We start from the raw sequence: 24,531 nt of genomic DNA, 5'->3' as shown, positions 1-24,531 counted from the left end.
TTATGGAAAGGCTGGGGGCAAGGCCGTGTGTGTGTGTGTGTGTGAGCCAAAAGGGGATTTAGTTAGGGGAAAGGATTCATCAAAAAGTCTCTCTAAATCACTGAAAGGAATCTAGAAAATGCAGAGGTTTGTTCCTGTAGGACATTAAAAACATATTGAAACAAGAAATCCATAGAACCTATATTCCAACCATAAAGTTACCACATAGTAATGATTTGTTTGAGTATTTCTAAAGCATTAATTTTAATGCAAAACACCCATCAAATCTGAAAGCTGTGCACTGTGCCGCTCTGAGCACTGGAAAACTCAAGAAGTAGTGTTTTGCCTCTTTTTCACAAGGTGCAAATGATCTATAAATTCAGAATGAGTTTGCTGCAATTTTTCTTTTAGTAGGTGCATCAGCCTCATTAGCCTAAGCAAACAGTGTCTGAATTAGAACAAACCTCAGTAATGTGATTGCTGGCTCAATACACAGTAGTATTTCCAGCTATCATGCAAAGTAATACACAAAAACAGTTCTACATGCACACGTACAAAACCTTTAAGTTATAAAGACATTATTATGCTCCAGGAATCATACAGCATGGAATGTCAGCATGCAAAACATTTTAAAAGCAACTGAAAAAGCTGTAGAAACTAGAGCTTAAATGGCTAGTTTTCTATCTAATGCAGTTGGGATGCAAACCTTGTGGTTTGTGATAAATATTTGCATTCTTTGCACTTTGCACTGCCTCCTAATAGAAAGGTACTAATCACACAGCTTTGAGCACTGCAGTAAATTACAGACAGCTGAAAAATGCAGGAGGTAGAAGAACACATCTTGGCACAGATAAAGAAAAACCTGTTTATACCTAAAGGTTTGGAAGCTCTCCATACTTCCCTATCTCACAGAATGGGTATTTGATTACTTTAAACAGATAAAAAGAAATGAACATCTGATACTCAGTTTAAAATGCAGTACCAGTGAATTCAGGACAGCTTCATTCATCCCTAACACTTCCAGGAGTGGCATCATCGGTTAATTTTACAACTTCAAGAAGTGTTTGTAAGTAATGATTACTGCTATTGCTGCCTTGGTCTCCTGTGCCTAATTGTGGGTGTGATTTTTATCCCGATTCCTATCACACACTCACAGCTTTACAAAACCCTCGTCTTTTACTGTGACAAGCAATTCTTAATCCTTCAAAGCCAAGGTAGATCCTCAAGAAACTGGAAGCCTAAGAAACATTCTGTACTTACTTCAAAACTATAAAAACACAATGATTTCTTTCACCCATCTGCAGATGTTAGCAAGGCTTTTGCATAATCTTGCTAATGCACTTAAGGTATTAAAAGTGTGGATTTATTTTATTCCAAAATTATATTTCTATTTAAAACATACAAGTATTAGATAAATATAAAATTGAAAATAAATTATCTTAACATGTTAATGTTTTAATTGTTGGTATTTTTCATTGCTTTAACATATTCCTGACCACTACATCCTATATGTGACATTCAAAATGTGGATTTTCATATTTTATTTTTTAGATATTTACTATTTACTGTATTAAGGGGATCAGCTTTCCTCAAGAGATTTTTCACTTGCTCTTAAATACTCATTAACTAGCAACATGCCAGCCCAAACCAATCCACGATGTGTTAAAATTACACAGCATTTATTTTCTACAGATAGGAATTGAATTTACATATGCATTATTGGATTGCATGTATTAGAAAGTTCCAGAAAAGCCTCAGATCACCTGATAGGTAACCGTTGTCAGCTTTCTCCCTAATGCAGCACAGCTTGCAGACATAAATACATATTGCAAACCAGCATCAGCTGACCTGAGGTGACCCTGTATGGATCAAGAAGCTGCTAAACTATGAAATCCACCAGGTTTCAGCTACTGGTAAGAATCAGGATGCAGGCCTATCCTCCCAAGGGTACAACAAAATCGATCCTGCTACAAAGCTTAAAAGGAGACTCAAAAGATTCCTCTTTCCTACTCAAAACTATCCTGTTGTCCTCTAGAGCCACAGGAAAGATCTACTAATTTGTATTCTTTCTGGCCACAGCTATTTGCTGTGGCTCTTACACAACTCTCATAATTTCTCTTCACCTTCATGTATTCCTTCCAATCTGCTTACCAGCTCCTGCTTAGCAAGCAATACATATATATATATATAGGGTTTAAATCACCACAGGAGTCTTTCTCAGGCCTTTGGAATTCTAGCAAGAGAAACACTTATCTGTCAACCAAGGCATTAAAGCAACTTTGTAAGCTCAAGTTAAAGCAAATTTCAGAAGTCATTAGCTCAAAATTACTTTTATTGAAAAAAATGCAAGAAAGTTTGAAAAATTTTGGCTTACTACTAGGGAAAACATATGCATGAAGATTCTATGCTTCCCTTCAAGAATATCCAACAACAAACCAAGAAACATTCTCAGAAAAAGTCTAATAAGCAACATTTCAGGTAAATGACAGAGTTTGTCATGAAATCAATAATCTCATCAACAATAAGTTTGGGATACAAGTGCGTCATACAGATTTGTGATCCCTCACCAGTGGAAGGCCTTCAAATTAAATATTTGAACAAACATTTATAAATCTATCGGAAGTCTGTATCTCACTCTTTTAAATCCACTTCAATTTTCATGCCATTAGGCAGTATTTGACCTTCCCTTTTCAATGTCATTCATCTATGAAAAACATGTTGTCATTACTGAAAGTGAAATTCAGAGTGTAGTCTTTGATGAATTAGGAATACAGCATCTATTCAGTATTTCAGCAGCCCATTATTTCTCACTTTATAACTTCAAAGATGAAATATTTAGACTTAAATTTTAAATTTTTTTTAATTAATTTTAATTTTTTTTTTTACTCTGGAAAGGTGCTATTATAAAATATATATTATTTGCTATGATCAATCATAAAAATGAGAGTAAATTGGTATGATAAAGGAATTTTTTCTGTAATCTACTGTATCAGATACATCACATTTACATAATTGCATTGGGTTTGCCTGACAAGGTTTTGGCAGTGGGGGGAGCAGAGGGGCTACAGGGGTGGCTTCTGTGAGAAGGTGCCAGAATCTTCCTCCATATTCTACACAGCCAACACCAGCTGGCTCCTAGATGGACCCTCCACTGGCCAACTGGCCAGTCAGGAATGGAAGCAACACCTCTCTGGTAACATATTTAAGAAAGAAAAAAGTTATTGTGCAGAGAAGAGCATGGTGAGAACACATGAGAGGAACAGCCCTGCAGACACCCAGATCAAGGGAGAAGGGGCAGGAGCTGCTCCAGGTACTGGAGCTGAGATTCCCTTGCAGTCCCTGGTGCAGACTATGGTGAGGCAGCTGTGCCCCTGCAGCCCATGGAAGATCACAGGGATGCAGAGATGCACCTGCAGCCCTTGGAGAAGCCCAGGCTGGAGCATCTGGATGTCTGAAATGAGGCTGTGAACCTGTGGGAAGTGTGATGGAGCAGGCTCCTGGCAGGGATCTGCAGACCCATGGAGGGAGGAGGCCATGCTGGAGCAGGTTTCCTCATAGGACTTGTCACCCTGCAGAGAACGTACACTGGAGCAGGCTGCGCCTGCAAGACTGCATCCCAAGAACAGTGACCCACTTTGGAGTAGTTCATGAAGAACTGTAGCCCTCAGGAAGGACTCATGTCAGAGTTCATGGAGAACCGTGTCCTGTGGGAAGGACTCCACAGTGGAGCAGAGGAAGGACCCATCTCCCTAAGCAGCAGAAGCAGGAAGAATGTGTGATTAAGCAACTGTAAACGTCATTCCTTGCCTCCTTGCACTGCTGAGGGGCAGGAGGCAAAGCTAGGAAGGAGGGAGAAGGGGTGCAGGAAAGGTGCTATTAAGGTTTGTTTTATTATAATCATTATCCTACTTTGATTTTGCTTGGCAATAATTTCAATTAATATCTCCAAGTCAAATCTATTGTACCCATGGTGGTAACTGGTGTTAACTCCCTGTCCTTAACTCACAAGCCTTCTGTTGTATTCCCTCTCCTCTGTCCAGCTGTGGAGGGAGCAGCTTTGGTGAGCACCTGACATTCAGTCAGGGTCAAATCATCACAATAATCCATGATTCTTAAATTCTTAAATTTAACCTAAAGTATTTTGTGCAGCGATTCTTTTTGCCAAAGTAAAATAAAAACTTGAACCATCATCATTATTCTGCATGGCCTGAGGAATACCAGCAAACAATACCTGCTAATTTCAAATTAAATTGGTCAGTTAGCTCATCAGGGGCACTGGAAACATGGAGCAAGAGTTTCTAAGCAGAAACCTATCAAAATATATCCTAATTAATACATTTTCCAAAAGGGTGTTAATCGTGGTTTATGTACAGGTAAGTGGGATACAGTAACAGCCCCAGTTTAGTCACGGAAGTTTTTGCTCAGAAAGGTCATACTGTCATTATAATTTTGTATTTTATCAGCAAATACGAATTTATTGTGACGTTTATAAAAAATTTCTATTAATACAATGTGTAAGATAAAAGTAGTGGTTAACATTTATAAACAGCTGTCTGTCTGGAAAACAAATCCAAAACACAACAGAGACTCATTGCTAAGTGTTATTTACATTGTTGTTCTCTTATGCCTCTGTATCAGCAATAGTGTGGCCAGCAGGACAAGGTATCCCCTGGAGGACTTTAAGAGATGTGTAGAAGTGGCCCTTAGGAACATGGTTTAGTGATGGACTTGGCAGCACTGGGTTAACAGTCAGACTCAATGACCTCAAACGTGTTTTCTGTCCTAAATAAGACCATCATTCGGTGACTTTAAAAATTGTTTTTCCATACAAGTACTAAGTGAACTCTCACAGAGAAATAAAATCAGAGAGATCCTAATTTATATAAGATCTGCCAATAAGGCAGCGATCAAGCTGTGTTCCCATATGTGCAACACAAGAGGCTCTCTCTTCATCCTATTTTTCAGTAAAAAAAACCAAAAGAATTTGTAAGTTTTATGTGAAAGGATACTGTTACCAGTATAATCACATAACTGGGCAATGACTGCTGGATCTCAGCAGATTGCAAAACATGCACTGTGTGTTTTGTTTTGTACCAGAGATAGCGTTCCTGTGTATATTCTACTTTTAAATGTCCCAGGGAGTCACATTTGAAAGGATTTCCACTAATGTTGGGAGCTTAAAAAAATACTACTGCAACTGAACTAAAACTAGAAAATCATGGCCTAAATTTAAAGAAATTTAACTGTATTCACAAATAAGATGCTTTATTTAGCAATGTACTGAAATCCAAGGAATCTTTTCCTTCCAGCTAGTCCAGATGTCCTTCTGCTGCAAGTTCCAGTTTTACATACTGAAGTATGATACAAAATACCTCAAGATAGGTTTGACTTCAAAAACCACTTAAGAGTATTGTGCTGCTTTGCCAAAGCACCTCAAAGTCCCATTAAAGAATGTTCAAAACATGAATGGCTCAGCAAAAATGTAAACAGCTTCTTTCCTGGCAAGGTCAGCTAGCCTAGGAAAATGCTGCTGTTCTATCAGCTGTATTCTATGAAGGGAAACCAATTCTTCATTCAATGTCATGAAAGAGTTACCTGCATTAGGAATGAAATCACATAATGTAAACTAAAAGAATGACAAACTAAACACACAGAATTAAGCTATTCTTAAAATTATTATCATTTAATGAATTTGAGATTTACAGCAACTAGTCTCTCATACACTAGAGCTGCTTATTACAGAAACACTTAGAGATGCTTTTTCAGAGGAGTCACTAACTGAACTCTGTTCACAGATTTTTGAGCAACTTAGAAAAGAAAAACTGAAATTTAGGAAGTGAAAAAAACCCACCTCTTTAATCTTTGATGCCAGCATAGACAGCAAATGCTGACTTATAATTGGGAATTTCCTTAGCAGCAGCTGGCTGACCATACACTTCATAGTCATCAACAAGGAAAAAACAAAAAAAGGGAAGATGTGACCTCCTGTAAGGTCAGCAGTACACTAAGAGTTATCCAAGTACATGGAATGGGAATTTTCTTCAGATCACAGAAAGGACAAATAAGGAAATATCATATGTTAAAAGAAGTGGACTTCTGAGATTTTCTTTAACAGAGAAGGAAATTTAAATGTGCATAGCAAGATAGAGCCTCTATGCCACTGCAGATAAACCCTTCAGGCTAAGCACTTACATTTTCTGATAACACCACTGTAAATTCTTAAATTGAAAATAAACAAATAAAATCAAGAAGTGTTTCACAAAAGCACGGAAACTGGTACTAATTTCTGAGCAAAATAACCCTACAGTACACATGACTGAAGAAAGCCCAAAGACAAACTATTAGCTTTTCTCAAGCCAACAGACAAATGAAATACCAAACGGCACTGAAGATGCAAAAACCTCAGAATTCTAGTCCTTAACACAGTCCTTACCCCACCTTCATTTGTAGCAAGGGATAAAGACTATCATTTGAGAAGCCCTTCTTAAAGTGTTTTATGAGCACACACTGCTGCCACCAAAAAAAATCCCAATTGCTACTATAATCAGATCAGGTTGAAATGGAGAAAAATCTGTGAAACCTCTCTGAGAGAAGGAAGGCTTAAGAAGATGACTCTTTAGAGCAAGCGAAGCATGAACTCCAAACTTAAATAAAACATTTGCCAGAGGAGGAAACCGACCACAAAGGAAAGCTTCCAAAGCCTTACAAGAGGCAGGAAACCCCTGAGTACCACACTGAGGGAATACTGGCAATATTCAAGGCCAAAGCGTTCATTTGCACAACAAATACAAAACATTTGAATAACAAGCACGCTTCACAAGCTTTGAACTAAGCAGTATCTTATTGATGTTGTTTCAAGAGTAATTTGTACATGGTGGCTCTATAGTAATCTGAGAAACACTGAAATGAGGTTTCACTAAGTAACAGTATGCAAATTGCTTTACTTGTACCTTTTATTAATATTTTGCTAGGTTAGACTAAGTATTCATATATTCAAATCACAAGCTATACTCCAGAACATCAAGGGAAAAAAGCCAAAAAAAATCTAAATTTAGGTTATAAAGTTCAAGAGTTGTTTTCAGAGCCCAATGCACATCTCTGCACTTCACTAATGCCAATAATACATTCATAGGCACTTTCTGCCAGGAAGCAAAACAGCACTGCTGCTTTGTTCATTCACATACTAATGCCTAGCATGGCTTAAGCTGACAGCTGCATTAAGCCTATTTATTTATTTATTACTGGCTGTTCAATTCAGCAAACTGAAACATTTCCTACTTCTAGAAAGGCCTTTAGAGTTTGCTGTACTGGTAAACACAAATACTGCCCCATCAGTAGAGACAGATGACAGACTTCTAATAACACGTCTGGGAAAATTTTCTGAACACTACTCAACTACATTTATACTTTAGGGAAGAAGGAATTGTCTTCTCTACTTTTTGCTACTTGGGGGCTAAAGGAAAAGTGCTTGCAAGAGCATCTATATTTTCCACAAAGAATTTTGCCAATATTTTTCTTCATTTGTAGTATTTCAGAAAAATAAAAAATGAACACCCAATTACCACTAACTTAAAGGACAAAACAGTATTTATTAAGTAAAATTTTACACTTCACCCTAATTATTGGGCAAAATAGTTATAAAAAGTTCATTAAAAGTGAAGTTTAACCTTAGAAAATACTGTGCTTATAACAACAAATAAGAACCTTCAAAACACCAAAGACTAAAGAAAACATGTCCAAAGAAGACAAAGTGCAACCCATGCAATATTTTTCTTCTGTTTTTAATTTAACTCAAACTTAGCATAACCTCCTTTGGGTGATGTAGTAATGCAGACTGAGTCACTTTTCATGGTATGGAGGAGCAGAAAGCAATGACAGCAGCAAAGGCAGGCCTTGCAGTCTATCTGCTTAAAATTCACACCCTTTCACCTTGCATGTGTGTGGAAGAAGTAAGTGGAACAGAAAATCACTTCCACCTGGACCACTGCTTCTCTTTATCTGTTAAAGGCACATATATCACTCCCATCAGAGGCTTCATTTTGACACTGCCATCTTCTAGTTTGTCATACTGTTCGAGCATCTGGTTTCCCCCAGCAGGGCCAACTGGCAATATCAATCTTCCTCCAGGTTTTAACTGGTCTATAAGCTAGAACACAACACAGAAATTAGAATGTAACCAGCCACTTCAGAGAAGCTGGTTCCAAAGTTTGTTACAGTAGATTAATAGCTTTGCCACTATGTATCTATCTACTTTTATGCAATAGATAACTACTTCCCTTAGGAAAAATAAAAAGTGCACTGAAAATGAGAGCATCACAGCAACACGGTACAACAACTGGTATTAAAGTAAAATAATTTAATTAACTGGGTAGGCTGCAGTTTTTATTTTCTATATATGTATGGGAAACATGTAAATCACAAATTATTTTTACAGCAGATTCAATCTTTTGAAAGTGTTTAACTGTTCAATAGTTATGCATCAGTACAGGCCCACTGTCAAAAATTCTGGGGGTAACTCCCAGAATCTCCCCTTAAGCCCTCAGAATAAGATCTGAGATTGGTAACTTTTTATTATTTATCTTCCTGAAAAAATTTTGTCTACAACACACTCACTACCCAACATCTCCTCTTTCATTTTGTGAATGGAACAACCTTTTATGAAACTAGTCTAGAATATATGAATATGACTAAGATAAATGGCACATAAATATAGTATGTGAAAAATGCTTGCATTTTTTTTCCTAGCTAAAGACAGCCAATTGCAGTAGTCTCAAGGAAAATGTCATACTTCCCAGATGTCCTAAAAAAACACTTAATCCCCTTTGCTAACAAAAGTTATAATTAACTGTTTCATTCACAAATAAGCTGTCAATTACTTTTTAAATTGTTATCTGTCTACATTCTGCTGGGAACACCCTCCCACACACCCCACAAAAAACAAACAAACAAACAAAAAAAAAAAAAAAACAAAACCAACAAAAAAGCTCAAACAACAAAACCCAAACAAATTATTACCCCTCAGAAAACAAAAAAACCAAAAAACAAAAAAAACAAACTGAAAACACAACCAATTTTTAAAAAACTGAAGCAAATAAACCCCCACCACCCCACTGGTCATTGTCTGAAAAGATCCAATCTGTCTGTAACACCTCAAAGCCCAGTCTTCCACTATCCCTCACTAAGATTTAAAAACCTTAAGTGGCATCTAGCATATAAAACTCATGCTATGTATTACCATGTGCCTGATGAAAGGAAGAGGGAAAAAATCTTATCTACAAAAATGTACATATGTATGTACACTCTAAAGCCCCTAGTTACTCTTCAGCTTCTCTAGTAAGAACAGCCCTTTATCCATTCTGAAAGCTATGAACAAATGACACTCTTTGTACTTCCAGCTGAGCATTTTACTTTCAACAGACTCGGTGTTTTGGAACTTGGGAAACACACTTAAATTTTGTAACTCAGTGTTTGATAAAATTGAATTATCTCATTAAATAAAATGCTCCAGTTCCTTGTTGTAATAGAGGGTTGCACACATGTCATTTTAAAATATGTTTATTTAGAGCAGAGTTATTAGAACATACAGCTTTATCAAACCAACAGGAAGCCCAATTGTAACAGAGACAAAAACCCCACACCATACAGTAATACCACACTGCCCACTGATACTCCCAGCAGTGCAAGCTACCAAATATTTTACATACAGATGTATGCAAAGCATTCTCTACATCTAAGATATTACAGAAACACACACACACACAACATAAAGGCTTACTGCTTGGGGCACAACTGGAGCTGCAGCTCCAACATGAATCGCATCATAGGGAGCTTCTTCTGCATATCCCATTCGTCCATCTCCCACTGCAAGAAAACACTATTTTTTAAAATATGTTCAAAAGGACTGGAGAAAACACCTGGTTTCCCATATCTGTACGTAAAAAATAAACACATTTGTAAAATAAATGCAACAAAACACCCTCATATGTGCATACACATGCTTATAAAATATACTAAATAATATTGAAGTATCTGAAACTAGAAAGCATGGATTTATAACAAAAGATCTTGGAAACGCATGGCCCACCTAGAAAAGATACTAATGTATTTATGTTCCCTACCAATTCCAGTGCTGGTGAGTTTCCCCTCTCATTTCCCCTCTTAGAACATACACTTTGCTTTGCCTTGTCTTCATGCACACCATCCCTAAATATAATCCAAATTATAAGTCCAAACCATTAAATGTCAGAAGCACATATCAGGAGACACCAAAGGTGAGGAAAAGACAAAGGAAGTGTTCCCATGGACTATATGCCTACAGGTACACTACCAGTTGGAACAAAAACCCACATCTATATGCATACATTAATGCAGTACTGCAGTAACCTCTGCACACCCCAAGTTCTAGCAGATGGGCCTCACTATTCTTCCTGCAGACAACCACTGGGTTTAACATAGAGAGCCAGGTCTGACTCATGGCTAAAGCTCCAGGTAGCTGCTTCGAAGATGCTAGGAGTAATTAAGGTTTTCAGAGGTTACCAGTGCTGCTTCAGCTTTGGTGAAGCATGAAGCTTCATGGAGAAGCACCTTATCAGAGATGTCTCGTACTATCCCAATTATGCAGAAGGAAAGAGTAACAGGTTGGGGTTTTTAACACAATGAAATGTGACAAACTAAACTGGACCCTGTGTTACGCTTTGAAAGAAGATGTGAATACGGCATCCACAGTATTTACAAGAAAGCAACAGGAAATCAGAGCAAGTTAGGCAGGCTCTCTCTAGAGTTATTTAGAACAAATGTAATAAATGAGGCTGAACCATCCACAAATTCATACTCTGTGATTACAGAAGTTCCAATAATCAGTCAAGAGGAAAAAACATGGAGGTTAATCAGCATAGTCCTACAATCAGCACAAGTAATTTGGGGTTCCCCATCTTTGGGCTGAGCTTTGACTTCTGTGTGAACACCCATATCATCAATATCAAGTTAATTAAAACTGAAAGAGTCAAAAGAAGTGCTACGTCCCAGTCAGAGGCTTTAAATCTGTCAACTTTTTGCATTCCAACAACTCACAAGGCAGGAAAAATAACTGGTCACCACAGCAGGTTTCATTTTGACATCCATGATAAGGAGGGCCATCTGGATAGCAAGAATTGAATAATACTCTTAAGTATTCAAGATAGCACAGGAAGACCTGGACAGCTCCTCAAAACAATTAAAACTGAGGTGCTTGCCGTATTCCTAATGAAGTCCTAAAGATTACCCTGGCAAAGACCTTCTGCACCCGTGGTCTCTAAGAGAGCACATTTCCTCAGAAGCTGAGAAGCCTCTTAGAGGTCAGCGACATAAATACTCATATCATCAATTCTGACCAGCACAAGCTCCAACCAAGGGCCACAAGCAGAAGCTGCCAAGCAAGTACCACCAGTGCTTCACGAGAACTCATCCCTATTGATCACCTTTTCCACTAAGTCAGATGGCAACAGAAATCATCAGTAATGAAAGTTCCAGTATTTCCAGGGTGTAATCCCTGTGACTGCAAAAGTAGGCTCTACTGGAACAATCACATCAATGCAGTCAAGTCAACTTATACTTGTATATCTTAGTAGCACTGTACTAAGATACTAAGATGGACTTAGTAGATACTGCTAAAAATTATGTTAGTTACACAAGGAGGCAGACCCTCATTCCCCAGGGTGCACAGCAGGCATTAGAAGCAGTGATCTCCCGTAATACTGCTGGCAAAAGAAGTGATTGCCAACTTGAAGAAGCAGCTGTGAAAGAAACTGCTGTCACTTCTGATGAAGAACACATGTATTCTGAGACATAAATGTCCCTAGTGCACTCTCCAGAGAAGTTTGAATGTGATTTCTGCACATCTTATCACTTCACTGACAACAGTAAAACACCCAAATACAACAAACCCCTTTGCTCTTAGAATCAATAGCTAACACCTTCAAAAAAAGCACACACCCAACCAAAAAGGGGGGGGGGGAAGAATCATGCTCCTTCATATGCATCAGGCACAGCATGGCTCTTCCCTTTAAAAACCCACAAAAATTCTTATCGTTACAGAAGAAATATATCCACCCACAATGGCAACACATATTCTGGATATCCAGATGATTTAAAAAACAGTTAAGCTGGCATTCATATATTCAATGTAATTGAAATAGTTATATTATCCAACATCCAAGGGGAAAGAACAGCCCAAGTGTTCAGCTTGTGTTTACATCCTGAATAATGTCACCTATCCTACTCACATCTCCAATTACATGCAGCCTGTTAGAGAAGTAATTGTGGTGGTGGGTGGCAGGTGGTGATGAGGAAAAAATGTCAGGACTTTTTGATATAAGAGGGTTCTGTAGCTTGTTTATAAATCTAGACCTGATCTGCTGATCACAGTACTCAAGTCTTCAGTGCCTCTATACAGACCTGTTTCACACAGAGTTGTAACATGAGCACAAAAACAGAAAAAAATTACTTCCCTCAGTCATTTAGAATCCCTCATCCCCGCTGGCTATGGCTGCATCAGCAAATAGTACAGTACAATAGAAGCAGATCTGTACAGCAAAAGTTTTTGCTGAGAACCTGGCGTCCATACAACATATGTATTTCAGGATAATCACTGCAGTCTAGATTTAAGTCCTATTGTCTTAATAGCCACATATCAAACATATTTGGTTGCTTCTTGGAACACATAATCTTGTCTAGTTTCATCCAAAAGGAGTCAAATTCTGTGCTTTCCAGGAGTACTCTCATGTAAGCCAAAGACTGGGAAGTAGAAGCACTTGATATATTCACCTCAAAGGCTTCCTCCTGATATTAAGAAGAAACAAAATAAAAATCAAGCTAAAAAAATAAAATTAAAAAAAAAAAAGCCTAAAGACCAGCAGACTAACAAAGACATGCTAATCCAGGTACACCTATTCCCAACTTCTCAGTGCAATTCTACTGAGACATCCCAAAATAATTTTGGTGTTCCTGAAATGCAGTTATGGCACATATGAGATATGACAAAGCAGAGTAGAATGTCTGAAGCACACTGTGAAAAGCCAGCAACTGACACACCTGCTCTTATTTCATATAGCTCCCATCATCATTGATGAATCAACCGGTTTTCACAACTTCTTTCTCTGTGTGTTTGGGATGGGAGGTTTTGGGTGGGGTTTTCTGTTGCTGTCTTTTTGTTTTAAATAAACAGCTGACTGGATTCTTGCTCCACATCAGAGCTCCCAGGAACCCAGCACAGCTGAAAGATTCTTCTCCACCTAATTCACAGAAGTATTACTTGTCCATCTGTACTTTCTTATAATGTACCTCACAACAAAACTATTCACAAGTGTCTTAGTCACTCTGCTACGTAATCAAAAATCGTATAGATAATGATGTTTACTGAGAATTCTAGACTTGCAAGAGCACCAGAGTTTGTTTCAGAAATGACCAGAAGCATAAGTCAAAATTGCTTCTGTACAGCAACAACGGAAAACTATTCCCTCACTCCCCCTCTACAGGCCTAGCAGTCTAACTTCTTTCCCAAGAAGTTCTGAGACATAAGTGCTCTCAGTGAGATACATTGCATTTCATACATGAATACATGCTGATAAACTTATTTAAAAAACATTTAGAAAAGTCCCTCATTTACAAGACCAAGAATCAAAATGCTAATTAAGCTAAGAGCCAAACATCACATAATAATCATTTTTTCCAAGTGTTCTTGTAAGAAGCGTCAAAAAAACATCCAGACCTTCAACTTCTTTTTTAAACTTACTGAATAGTGACACTTTGCTCCTGCCAGCCTTGCATCTTCTAAGAAAAACAAACAATGACCAAACAAAAAATCCCAAACAAAAAAAAAATAATACCAAAAACATCCCCCCAAATATTTTTTTAGTAATAAAACATTATTTAAAATAACTCACTGTCCTTGTATCATTTGGGCACAATTTCCTCAGTAACTCTGACATAAAGCACTTTGGTGATAAACGCTTCCCTAACAGACAACTACTGTAAATTTTAAAAACAAGTTAAATAAAATTCAGTGGTGTGTACTGCCAATCTAGTACCTTTTCGACTTGAATCTTTGCATGCAGCTTTCTCAGCTATTCTCTCAGAAGTGTGAAGGCATTGTTAAAACACCCAAATTTAGATGACAGGGTATCTATTCAAGAACAGTTGTGAATTCAACCCAAATTTTAAATAGCAAATATAACACAACAGACCTTCAGCATGTATTTTCACCAAAAAACACTTCCCTGATAACCTTTACTAGTAGAATGATTACATAGTCTTTGAGATCACCAGAAGTCATACTCTGAAAACTGCAGGAAGATACTGTTTTTCAAAGGCCTAAAGACAATTTAGATTTTAAAGTTTTCATTTGGCTTCTCTTTCTTGGGTTTAACTTCTTAAATTCAAACTTTTAATAACATCCAATTCAGTCATTTTCAACCAACTGCTAGAAAGAATATCAATTTAATTAGTAAGTATATCAGTCTGATGCTCACCAATCAGTTTCACTCTTCCTGAAGACAGCAATGTGGGATCGTCTTTTTTGACATTATTTATTGAGTCATCTACTAGTTCTTTGATATGATCAATTCCTACAACTTGTCCTTTGGGACCAACCTGGAATAAAAATATATAGTTGAACAATTTCTGCTAATTTTATTTACAGAATGAGTACTTATACTTCCTGATCTCATTTCTCTAAAATAAAAATGAAAACAAAAACAGCAAAGTGGAAGTATACTTTCCCAATGTTATTAAAACTACTGTTAGAAGTTACAAATCCTGACTCCTAGAAGCACCTGATAATTAAAGTGTGTCTGCACAGTTTTATAAATAGGTGTTAGGGTGATCTTTTTGAGATGTGATTCAGTTGTGTTATATTGTTAATGGAGATTTCTTCTTGGAATTTTTAGAAGTTAAATTTGATCATGTTTGTTTTCATTAACTGCAATAAAAAGTAACAACATCAAGGACAAAGACTAGAGCTGATCTCCTTTCACACTGAACAAAACTTACTAAGGATTAAGGTTTTTCTAGAGAAGACCTTACTTCAAGGATTAAATCATTATTTTTATTCAAAATCATCTCAGGAGTCCTATTCTTTCAGAAGCAATTGCTTCAATTACCAGTCAGGGACAAAATACCTTCCAGTCACCCTTGCATTCACAAACCTGCTATCAGATTTACAGCTCTCCTCCACAGGAAGAGTGGAACTTCTGAGAGCTCTTAACTCAAAAAGGGTCACAAAATATCTATATTCTGAGAGGGGAAAAAGCTCTACTACCAAAACCTCTCCATTACAGGTATTTCTTCCAGACTTTTGTCTTTAGTCCAGAAAAAAACATTCAGAACCAATCCAAATCTTCAAAAATCTGACCACTTTTAACAGGATCCAGCTCAAAGAACATAATAGCAGAAAATGTCATAGCAGCAGCCCATGTTGCCTAACAACAGTCTTTGGACACACCTGAACACACTGTTCATGTGTCTGTATCTTGCACCTTAATATTGTTAAGACATGGAAAATTAGCAACTGGTTATCCTGGGTTTGTTTTTTTTTTTTTTGTTATTAACAAGTCCTATGTTGAAAAGATTAAAAGAGCAGTGTTAGCTTTTTTTGAGTGGAAGACCACCACCCCAGCCTTAGAAACAGAGCAAGACACACACAAAGTTTTCACTATGATAGCCAAGGACTGCTCTTTGGAGGAATGCCTGGCAGTCAGCTGTACTATAAGCTGGCAAAAGATCCAGTATATTCCAAACAGTAATGTCACAGAATGAAAATTTAGCAAAATGGTCAGAGGATGAAATAACCTGATGAAGTAAGAGAACCTCCTGCTGCATGTGACAGCCCATTATGCTATTTCTGAGTCCTCATCAATTACATTTGTCTGTTACCCTGCAACTGTGAATTGCATGCAACTGAGACAACAGAAAGATGGAACAATTTTTTGGGATCTCCATGTTAGGAATAAAAATATACACCGCTCTTTTCATAAATTCAGTACTGACAGGATGAAAACTGTAATTCATTCCATTTGCCAGCAACTTTCAAACGTAAATAAACTTAATTTTGCAAACTATGCAGAAATACCAAAAATCTTAAAGATACTTCACTAATCTATGTAAATATTCAGCTTTTCAGAGGTACCAAAAATGAGTTTCTCATCATCCTAAGAGTAAAGCTGTCACCTATGTGCACTGAGGCACTCGTGCCACAAATGTCAGCTACAAGTTCTAGATCTCAAGTACACTGAGAAGCAACATCAGCATAGTCACAAAAAGCACATCCCCAACTGAATTCTAGTGGCAAAACATTCTACCATTAATTCCCATAATATACTTCTTTCAAGTTTCTGCTACTGAGAACAGTGCTATCAAGCAGAATGAAAGCATTTACTCAATTTTTCACTACTGAAAAGCTATTCCAATGCAAACCACCAAGGAGGATTCATAAGAGGTACATGACATTCATATGGCAATAAAATGATAGAGGAATTAACTTCAAGAAATCTGGAAAGATATTTCCTTTTTGTGCTGATTCTGACTTCACAGCTGTTTCAGTAGAAAAAACTGCACTACCACAATTTAGCAAGTCCTATTGAAAAACGACTACTCCTTTATGCATTCATAACTTCAATGAGAAACACATATAGCCGGAACAAAAGTTTTAGTGTTTGTAGGATGGGCATTCCCATGGTAGCATTTGATTACTGACTTCACAGACCAAAAATAACAGGCAGCAAGTTGAATTAAGTGCCATTTAAGATCTCCTCTAAACTGCAGTTTGGTTAACTTATTTCAACTACATTTTTTTTGTTTTATTTTTAATTTTGCAGCTAACGCTCAGAAACCTAATACTTTTGCAAGTGCATTGCCCAGTCCTAAACATTCTCAGCTAATTCTTAACACAGGGAAACAAAAGTGATTGCAGACTCAGACTGGTGCTTGAAAACAGCAAACTAAGTAGCAAAGACACCTAAATGAGAAATTATCATATGTATCAACACATTTCAAATTAACTTTGCAGAAAGACAAAACAAAAAATCTAGTTGGCAGTTTAATGAAGGTCTCTACTAATCATAAAGCAATTATAAAAGCCTGGAACAGAGAAAGAAGAACTGATTATTATTCCTCTTCATGAATCAGTCTAACAATGCAATAGCTACAGCCATTAAAACCCACATTTTTTCATCTTTTTTTTCCTGATACAAGATAGGGATGAACACAGAAAATTCCTTAGATAAAGGCTGAATAACACAACTGAAATTAAATTACTCGACAAAGTTGTAAAATTCAAATTAATATCTAACATGAAAAAGGTTAAATGGACACTTCTAGTAATGCTTGGGCAATACAACATGAAAATAATGCAATTAAATTAAAAGACAATTTATATATATATATACACAAGGTATTTTCCTGTGGAAACAAGATTCTTTTATGCCTCACTAAGTTCTCATTGTAACAAGAATCCATGACAATTTATCACAATGAGAAGTACTACAGCCATACAAGATAACAAAAACTGAACTGCTCAAGAGAATATATCTTCTTTCAAGATATAAAACAACTAAAATATTCAATCATTTAAAAAAAACCCAAAACAATCCAAAAAACGCTAAACTTCCTTGCTAGGCAGTTTCTTCACCACTACATAATTTACTGAACCATTTAACTTGAACATTTAATACCAGATGCCATAAGAAATAGGTACCAGTCACACCCAGGAGATTAAATTATTTTCTATAAAATATACTTCACTCCACTACAAAAGATGCTCTTTTTTTGCCCTGTAATTCACAGTTACACTCGAGTTCAAGCAGTTCTAGTGACCAAAGTGATTAAACTAAATAACTCACCATTCGCGAAAAGCATGCTGTCAGAATTCCACTTCCAGATCCCACATCAAGTGCTTTGGCTCCTTCATGTAACTGATCAGACAGAAGTTCAAGTGCATATGCATGCTAAGAGAAGACAGAGAAAATTTTAAATTATTTTAAAGTGTCTGTTTTACTCAATATACATTAATTTCTTCAGAGATTTTGGAAAATGCCTTGAGCATTTGTGCAAGAAATTTCAGAATAACTTCTATTACAAAAAATAGAGGGGAAGGAGCTAACTACATGATATAATCATTGTTAATGCGCTAGCTTCAACAGATTTCATGAGTGCACCTTTTTTTTTGTTAGCATCCATATACAAAGCCTCATCTGACCATTCAAGCTTCTAGCACAGACTCTATTTATATATTTGGAAAATCACTATAAACCAGTTTATCTCTCCTTAGGTCTGGTGACTCTTACTATTCTGGCAGTACATGGCCAATAAAGAATTTAGTTTATCATTATGCTATATGCATTGGATTAAGCTGGTACAAAAGCTAGCTAGGAAGAAGGCAGCTCTAGAGCATCAAGGAAAATGGCCATTAAAACTACCTCCTGTATTACCTGCATACTTGCTGAATCAGAGAATAGGAAAAAGAAGCTGTCTCTTACAAAGGCAGATAGCCAGGTTCACATATGAAATGCAGTAGTCTATAGACACACTTGACGACTTTTGTTTGCTACAAACAAAAGTTTTGCTACAAACTGGACCAGTACACAAACTAAGCTTAGGCTGCACACTGAAAAAACAATTTGTTCTTTCATGTTTTGGAGATAGCCATTACCACACTCTTTCAGCTTAATCCATCCCACCCAGAAAACAGAAATAATTAGAATATTCTCTGTTAGAACACTCTTGTTAATATTTACTTAGAGGATATATTACCTTTTTGCTCTAACACTTCATATACTACTAGCACTAAGCATTGGAAAAATAATGACTTAAGGAACTTAAAATTCTGAAACATAATTAATACTTATTTTCCCCTTAGCAGCAGCACCTTTTTTTGTCTTTTCTTGAATAAAGTTGTTAACATCTCTATACAAAATTCCTGACTTTTTATACTGGTAACTAGGTACATTCTAAGCCAGCTGCACAGTTTTAGTCAAGAAAAACAGACTTTTACTATGTTTTGACACTTTCCAAATATCACAAAGACAAAATGCATGCTTCTATTCATCTTTTATCTCAAATAAAGAAATACAGAAATATTGTATCTGGGTTAGATGTATGCACTGAAATCCCAACTTCAACACTCACTCTGGTCTCAAACCACTTGGAAAAAACCCTGCAACTCAGTACAATATATCTCTTTTCCTGTCCAAAGATTTAAAGGCATTGCAGCAGCACCACACTATAGCAATCACTATCATTCACTCCTGAATTCTTATGATTTTATAAATTACAGAGTAATTTACAATGGAAAGACATCTGGAAATCTTCGGGTCCAGTCCTCTTTCAGTACATGGGCATTTTAAATTAGGCTGCTTAGATCCCTGTTCAATCAGCTTCTTTGTAAACCAAAGAACAGAATTTCCACAAGCTGCAAAGCCTGTTTCAGTGCTTAACTTCCACCCCTCATTCCATTACTGTACTCCAGCAAGAAAAATCTAGATCAACCCTTTCTACTTCTTTCCAGTAGCAGTTCACAAAAGTGTCACTGCAGCAGCTGCTCATTAAATTTACTGCTCATTAAATATTTTATTTCAAGAGCACCTGGATGTATATAAAATCACTATACTAATCACCTAGGTTTAAAGCTTACCATATGTGGAGCACTGATTGTTGCTTGGAAACCTGTAAAACAAGAGAATGGAAGATGTTCATTGTTGTTCAGACTGCAACCTTGCACTCTTTATTACCTTTACTGTAAAGTGCAACACCTTCACTGTCACCCTCATTCAGGGTAGAACATCCACACCCCAGGAACTACACAGGTACTCTACATCAGAAGTGAGTTACGGTACATCAACAGAAAGCTACGCTATGTCAACTCAGGATAGAAAAAAAAAAAGGGTTCTATCCTTGATCTCAGTTACAATCTCCATTTTGTCACTATACACTGAATGAATATCACATATTGAGCAAATAGGTTTAATTCAGAAGAGTAATTTCTTCCAGAATAATGTAATTCCTTTTTTCACTCAGTCCCTATGTAAAAACCTGAATTTGTTAGTTTGAATTTCATGTAGTGGCAACCATAGAACATCTGGAGAATACCTCATGTATTTTGCAAACAGTAAATGAGAACAAACACCTATAAGAATGGGAGGAACACTTACCTATATTTGTTTTGTAAACATACACAAGCCTTTGAGTATGTACCTTAAAATATTTTTTCATTTTCCTATACAACTAACAAAAACCTAATAAAAATCACTCACCATGTACTATTAAAGGCAGGGAGAAGATCAAGAAAAAGGAAACTGGTAAATTTACACATTTACATAGCTCATTCTCTTGTCTTGGAAAGATAAAACTGGGACCTGGATGGGAAACAACTGTCCTATCAGTAGACCTTCCCATTCAAAGCCTATTGTTAAAGATTTCAAATAATGGGTTAAGAAACTTTGCATTGGTCCCAAATGAATATTTTCTGTAAAGATAGGGAATGTTTCTACCATAAACTAGATGCAAATTATTTTTATGTATTTACTTCAGCAGCATCATCACAAATTTGTGGGGTTTGAAAAATAAACATGTATTTACACATATTAATATTCACTGAAAAACACCTCTCTACTTGATGTATCCAAATATGCCAACTGCATTCCACAAGAAATTGAAGCTTAGTTAGAAGGTATGGAATAAATTGATGAAGAACTAAACAATCTTCCAAATTAAAGAAATTATTTTCACATTCTTAAAACGCAAATGACAAAAGCAGTCACAGCAACACAAATGAAAACAGTCTCAATCACTTTTGCCATATGCTCTTACCTATAGACTGTGGGGAGTCCATGTAAGGGTTGTATTTTGCATAGTGGCAACGATCCGTAGCCAGCATTACTTCAAATACCTTGTCTGTTTTGATTATTCCATTTTCTATAAATAAATATATAAAAATTAAAGCATTGTTTTAGTGCAAGAGTCTGTGAAATGTGTTAACATATTCATAGCACTGGGAGAAGTCATGTGCCTTACACAGATCTCTAACTCTCTTACCCTCATCATATTGCCCATGGAAGGAATTAGACTAAATCATTTTTAAAAGTCCTTTCCAGCCCAAACCCTTCTGTGATAATAAAATTAAATCTGGGGACCAGAGATCAAAGGATGCTTAAGCCAGTGAATGTTGAACAAGACTTTCCCAGCCATTACAAATGCTTTTCTGAAACCATTTGCAAAGATCTACCCCCTAGGAAAACTCTACTTCATTCATACCACCTTTGATAAATCCCAAAAATATAGTCAGCAAGAAATTAGTATTATTATACACACCAAACAAGATATACTTCATATTTCCAAGAACCTATACAAGTAATTATTGAAAAATATACAAAAGCAAGTTAGAAATGTGAAGTTGAAGCATCATCACTCAGTACTTTAGCTTCCAGATCTGTTTGTCTTGTGTTAGCAAAGTAAAAAAAAAAAATCCTTGTAAAAAGAAACTCACACTGAATCTGAATTCTTATGCTGGGGCAAATTGACGCTAAAATGTTTTTATACCAAAACACTCAGAATCTTTTTCACTTTTCAAAATAAAATATAAATGCACATGCATGTAAAATGTCAGAACCAGATATTTTTCCTTGCTGTTGTACTGAAGTTTCTTTCAACTTTTTAATTGATAATTATATATATATATATATATATATATATTTGTGGGGTTTTTTTAGTTCTGAAGAGCCCATTAATTAATGAGTAACAGAATACTTTGGAAAACAAATGGAAGAAATTAACTAATTACCTGCATTAAAAGACAATATAAACTACAAATAACTGACATTTCAATTATGGATTTTTTTCATTAACTACTTTCTTTAAATAAGGATTTATTTGCAAAATTATACTTTAAAAGAGAGGGGAGGAAAAAAAGATAATTTGAGCACCATTAATATCTAACCCAAAACATGAAAATCAGATTATGGAACATGTGCAAGATTGTCCTGAAGTTGCACCAGTAGGTATTTTGAAGTACCACCAACAAAACACACCTGTGCCCAGGACTGAGCTAACTTCTACAGAGACCTTCCAGACTGTTTATCAGCTGCTCCCAACTATACCTATTAATCATGGTATTTTCCTTTATTTTTTTCTTATCTAGTATCTGAGTCCAGAATAAACTATCTTATATAATACAGACTTGAATTCAGAAAGGAAAATAACTCATCAGATCACATTCCTTTTTGATCTGAAGACAAACTATCACATAAAACTGCAAAAGGAATATACTATTAAGAAGGAAAATTTAAGGAAAACAATTCCTTTAAAAAAAAAAATAGAAATATTTCTTTATCTGGTACATCCCAGAAAAAGCATAAACTCCACTCACAGTCCCCACACATTAGACATATCCTGTTCTTTGACTTCATTATGAACTGAATACTACAGCAGTTCAAGTTAAAGGAAACTCATTTCAATCCAAGGTTTCAAATCTGAGCCAGTAGGCATTTGAAGCAGCTCGTAAGTTTATTTACTGAGCAAAATTGTATCAAAAGAAAACAAACAAATCAATCCATTAATACATTGGCACTAATGAAAGAGGATAATAAGAAAAAAGAGTTTTCCCTGACAACTAGAAATTAGTTGGATTAGTTGTATAGCAGTTCTGTGAACAAAGCATAGAAACCAAGAAATCAAACTCTTAGAGTGTCTTTAGGAATCACTAAGAGGTTAGTATCTGCAAACCAAATGCATTGAAAAAAAAAAAAAAAGAGTAAGCAAGGCTGATTATAACAAAAGTGAGGAGATAAAGGCTCTAAGGGGCTGAAGGGATGCCAGAAAGCAGTAGCCAAGAAGCTCTCAAAAAAGGTCTAAAAGTAATTTATTTCTTTACATGCAGATAGGTACATATATTCTAGAACTATAGGTAGCCACCTGCTCTTTCCTTTTGTGCCTTGTGGAATAAACATGCAGAGAACAAAAAGAACAAGCTTCCAGTTTAGAAGTGCAACTGCAGGGCCCCATGATAAGGCCAAGAACCTTCTCTAACTTCACAAAACTTAGCTCCAGTCAAAGTACATACAACTATCAAACAAGATGCTTACACTGACAGGCAAACTACAAAAAAAAAAAAAAAAACAAAAAAAAAAAAAAAAAACAAAAAAAAAGACAACAAAAAACCCTGTAAACAGAAACTACTAATATTCTACAGATTTTGAGCATTTGGTATGCTCTCATTCAGCAAACAATCATGAGATTTGCTGACTCTTGTACTGTCTTTGATTATTGTCATCTTTTTTGTCAGTAAACAAGAACTTAAAGTTACCCATACTCAGAGTCCCCAGTTGAACCTGTGGGAGAAGCTGAATCTGCTGTCAGCCATTTATTTCAATTACTGAATAACACTCCATCCTCATAAAAATAAACAATACCCCCTCAGCTATCCCTCCATAGATTAAGTCTGCTTTTCAATTTTGCTTATTATGCAATGGAAACAGCATCAAATTTTAGGTGAGAATTAAGAAAATCAATCAAGCCCTAAACAGTAAGGTGAATATTGACTCAGTTGTAATTTTTATTTTGTTGATAACAATAAGATTTTTTTTTCTCAGTCTCACAGCTGAATATAGAGAAATATAGCAACTGTAAGGTACCAAACTCCAAAAAAAGTCCTTTGTTTCCTGCAACAGTCAGTCCCAAGATGACCAGCTGCCAGGATCTTAATTCTGCCTGAAACATGTCTCTATCAAATTCTCAATTAAGTCCAGAAACAAGGTTATCCCCTAAAGAAGCCAGTAATAGAAGCTTATGTTGCAAAGAAGACATTCTACTGTCATGCATCTCTACCAAAAAAACCACAAAACAATAAAAAATAAACTATTAATAAAATGCTAACTAAAAACATTTTCTAAACCTTAAAACTAAGTTACATATTGCAAGAAACTAATTCACAATTAATGTATAGTAGAACATCCATTCCAATTATAATGTGCAGAGAAAACTCTCCTTGGGTTGGGTTTCAAGACTGATAATCAGTTTGTACTGCAAACAAATCAGATACTAAAGTGTGCACAAGCAAAGGATAATACACAAACACACTGACAATTTGAAATAAAAAGTAAAACCAAAAAAACCCCAGAGTTATATCAGCACAACTTCCAAGCTTCAAAAGACTGAAGCCGAAAAGTAAGTACTTAACAGTGAAGCACTGCCTGCCAAGTTCAAGAGTTACTCTGTGCAGAGGCTGTGGCAATGACAACTTGACATAATTGGAGCATGTTTTGAAAACTCTCTCTGGTCTGCCTCTTTTCCACAAATAACACCACGAAAACAGGAAAAGAGCTCAGAGCAGTCCTTGAACTTGAAGGTGGGAATATACCACTGTTGAATGTAACCTGGGAAACTGGGCAGTTGGCTGTCAGAGAGCAAGGAAAGAAGAGTCTGAAAAGGCACCACGGACTTGCAACAAGTAAACAACCTATCCTTCTATTTAGCAACAAATGCACTATTGAAATGCTTACGTTTCAAAGAATTGCCTACCTCACTGATAAT

At 36.2% G+C, this 24,531-nt stretch overlaps 1 protein-coding gene across 2 annotated transcripts in view; it reads right to left on the bottom strand.

Moving 5' to 3' along the window:
* PCMT1 (protein-L-isoaspartate (D-aspartate) O-methyltransferase) overlaps positions 1-24,531 on the bottom strand; it is a 36,027-nt gene that overhangs the window by 2,743 nt on the left and 8,753 nt on the right. The window contains exons 2-7 of one of the 2 annotated variants that reach the window (XM_062490018.1): positions 20,815-20,919; positions 19,640-19,671; positions 17,850-17,954; positions 14,484-14,604; positions 9,755-9,840; positions 7,909-8,125 (exon numbers count right to left, since the gene is read on the bottom strand). In XM_062490018.1, the coding sequence (XP_062346002.1) occupies positions 7,946-8,125; positions 9,755-9,840; positions 14,484-14,604; positions 17,850-17,954; positions 19,640-19,671; positions 20,815-20,919 (629 nt within the window). In that variant the 3' untranslated portion in view covers positions 7,909-7,945. The remainder of the gene's footprint in view (positions 1-7,908; positions 8,126-9,754; positions 9,841-14,483; positions 14,605-17,849; positions 17,955-19,639; positions 19,672-20,814; positions 20,920-24,531) is intronic. The other variant, XM_062490017.1, reaches the window with a different exon arrangement.

The sequence above is a fragment of the Cinclus cinclus genome, chromosome 3 (assembly GCF_963662255.1).
Source record: "Cinclus cinclus chromosome 3, bCinCin1.1, whole genome shotgun sequence".
Classification (NCBI taxonomy): domain Eukaryota; kingdom Metazoa; phylum Chordata; class Aves; order Passeriformes; family Cinclidae; genus Cinclus; species Cinclus cinclus.
This window is presented reverse-complemented; position numbering and strand designations above follow the sequence as displayed.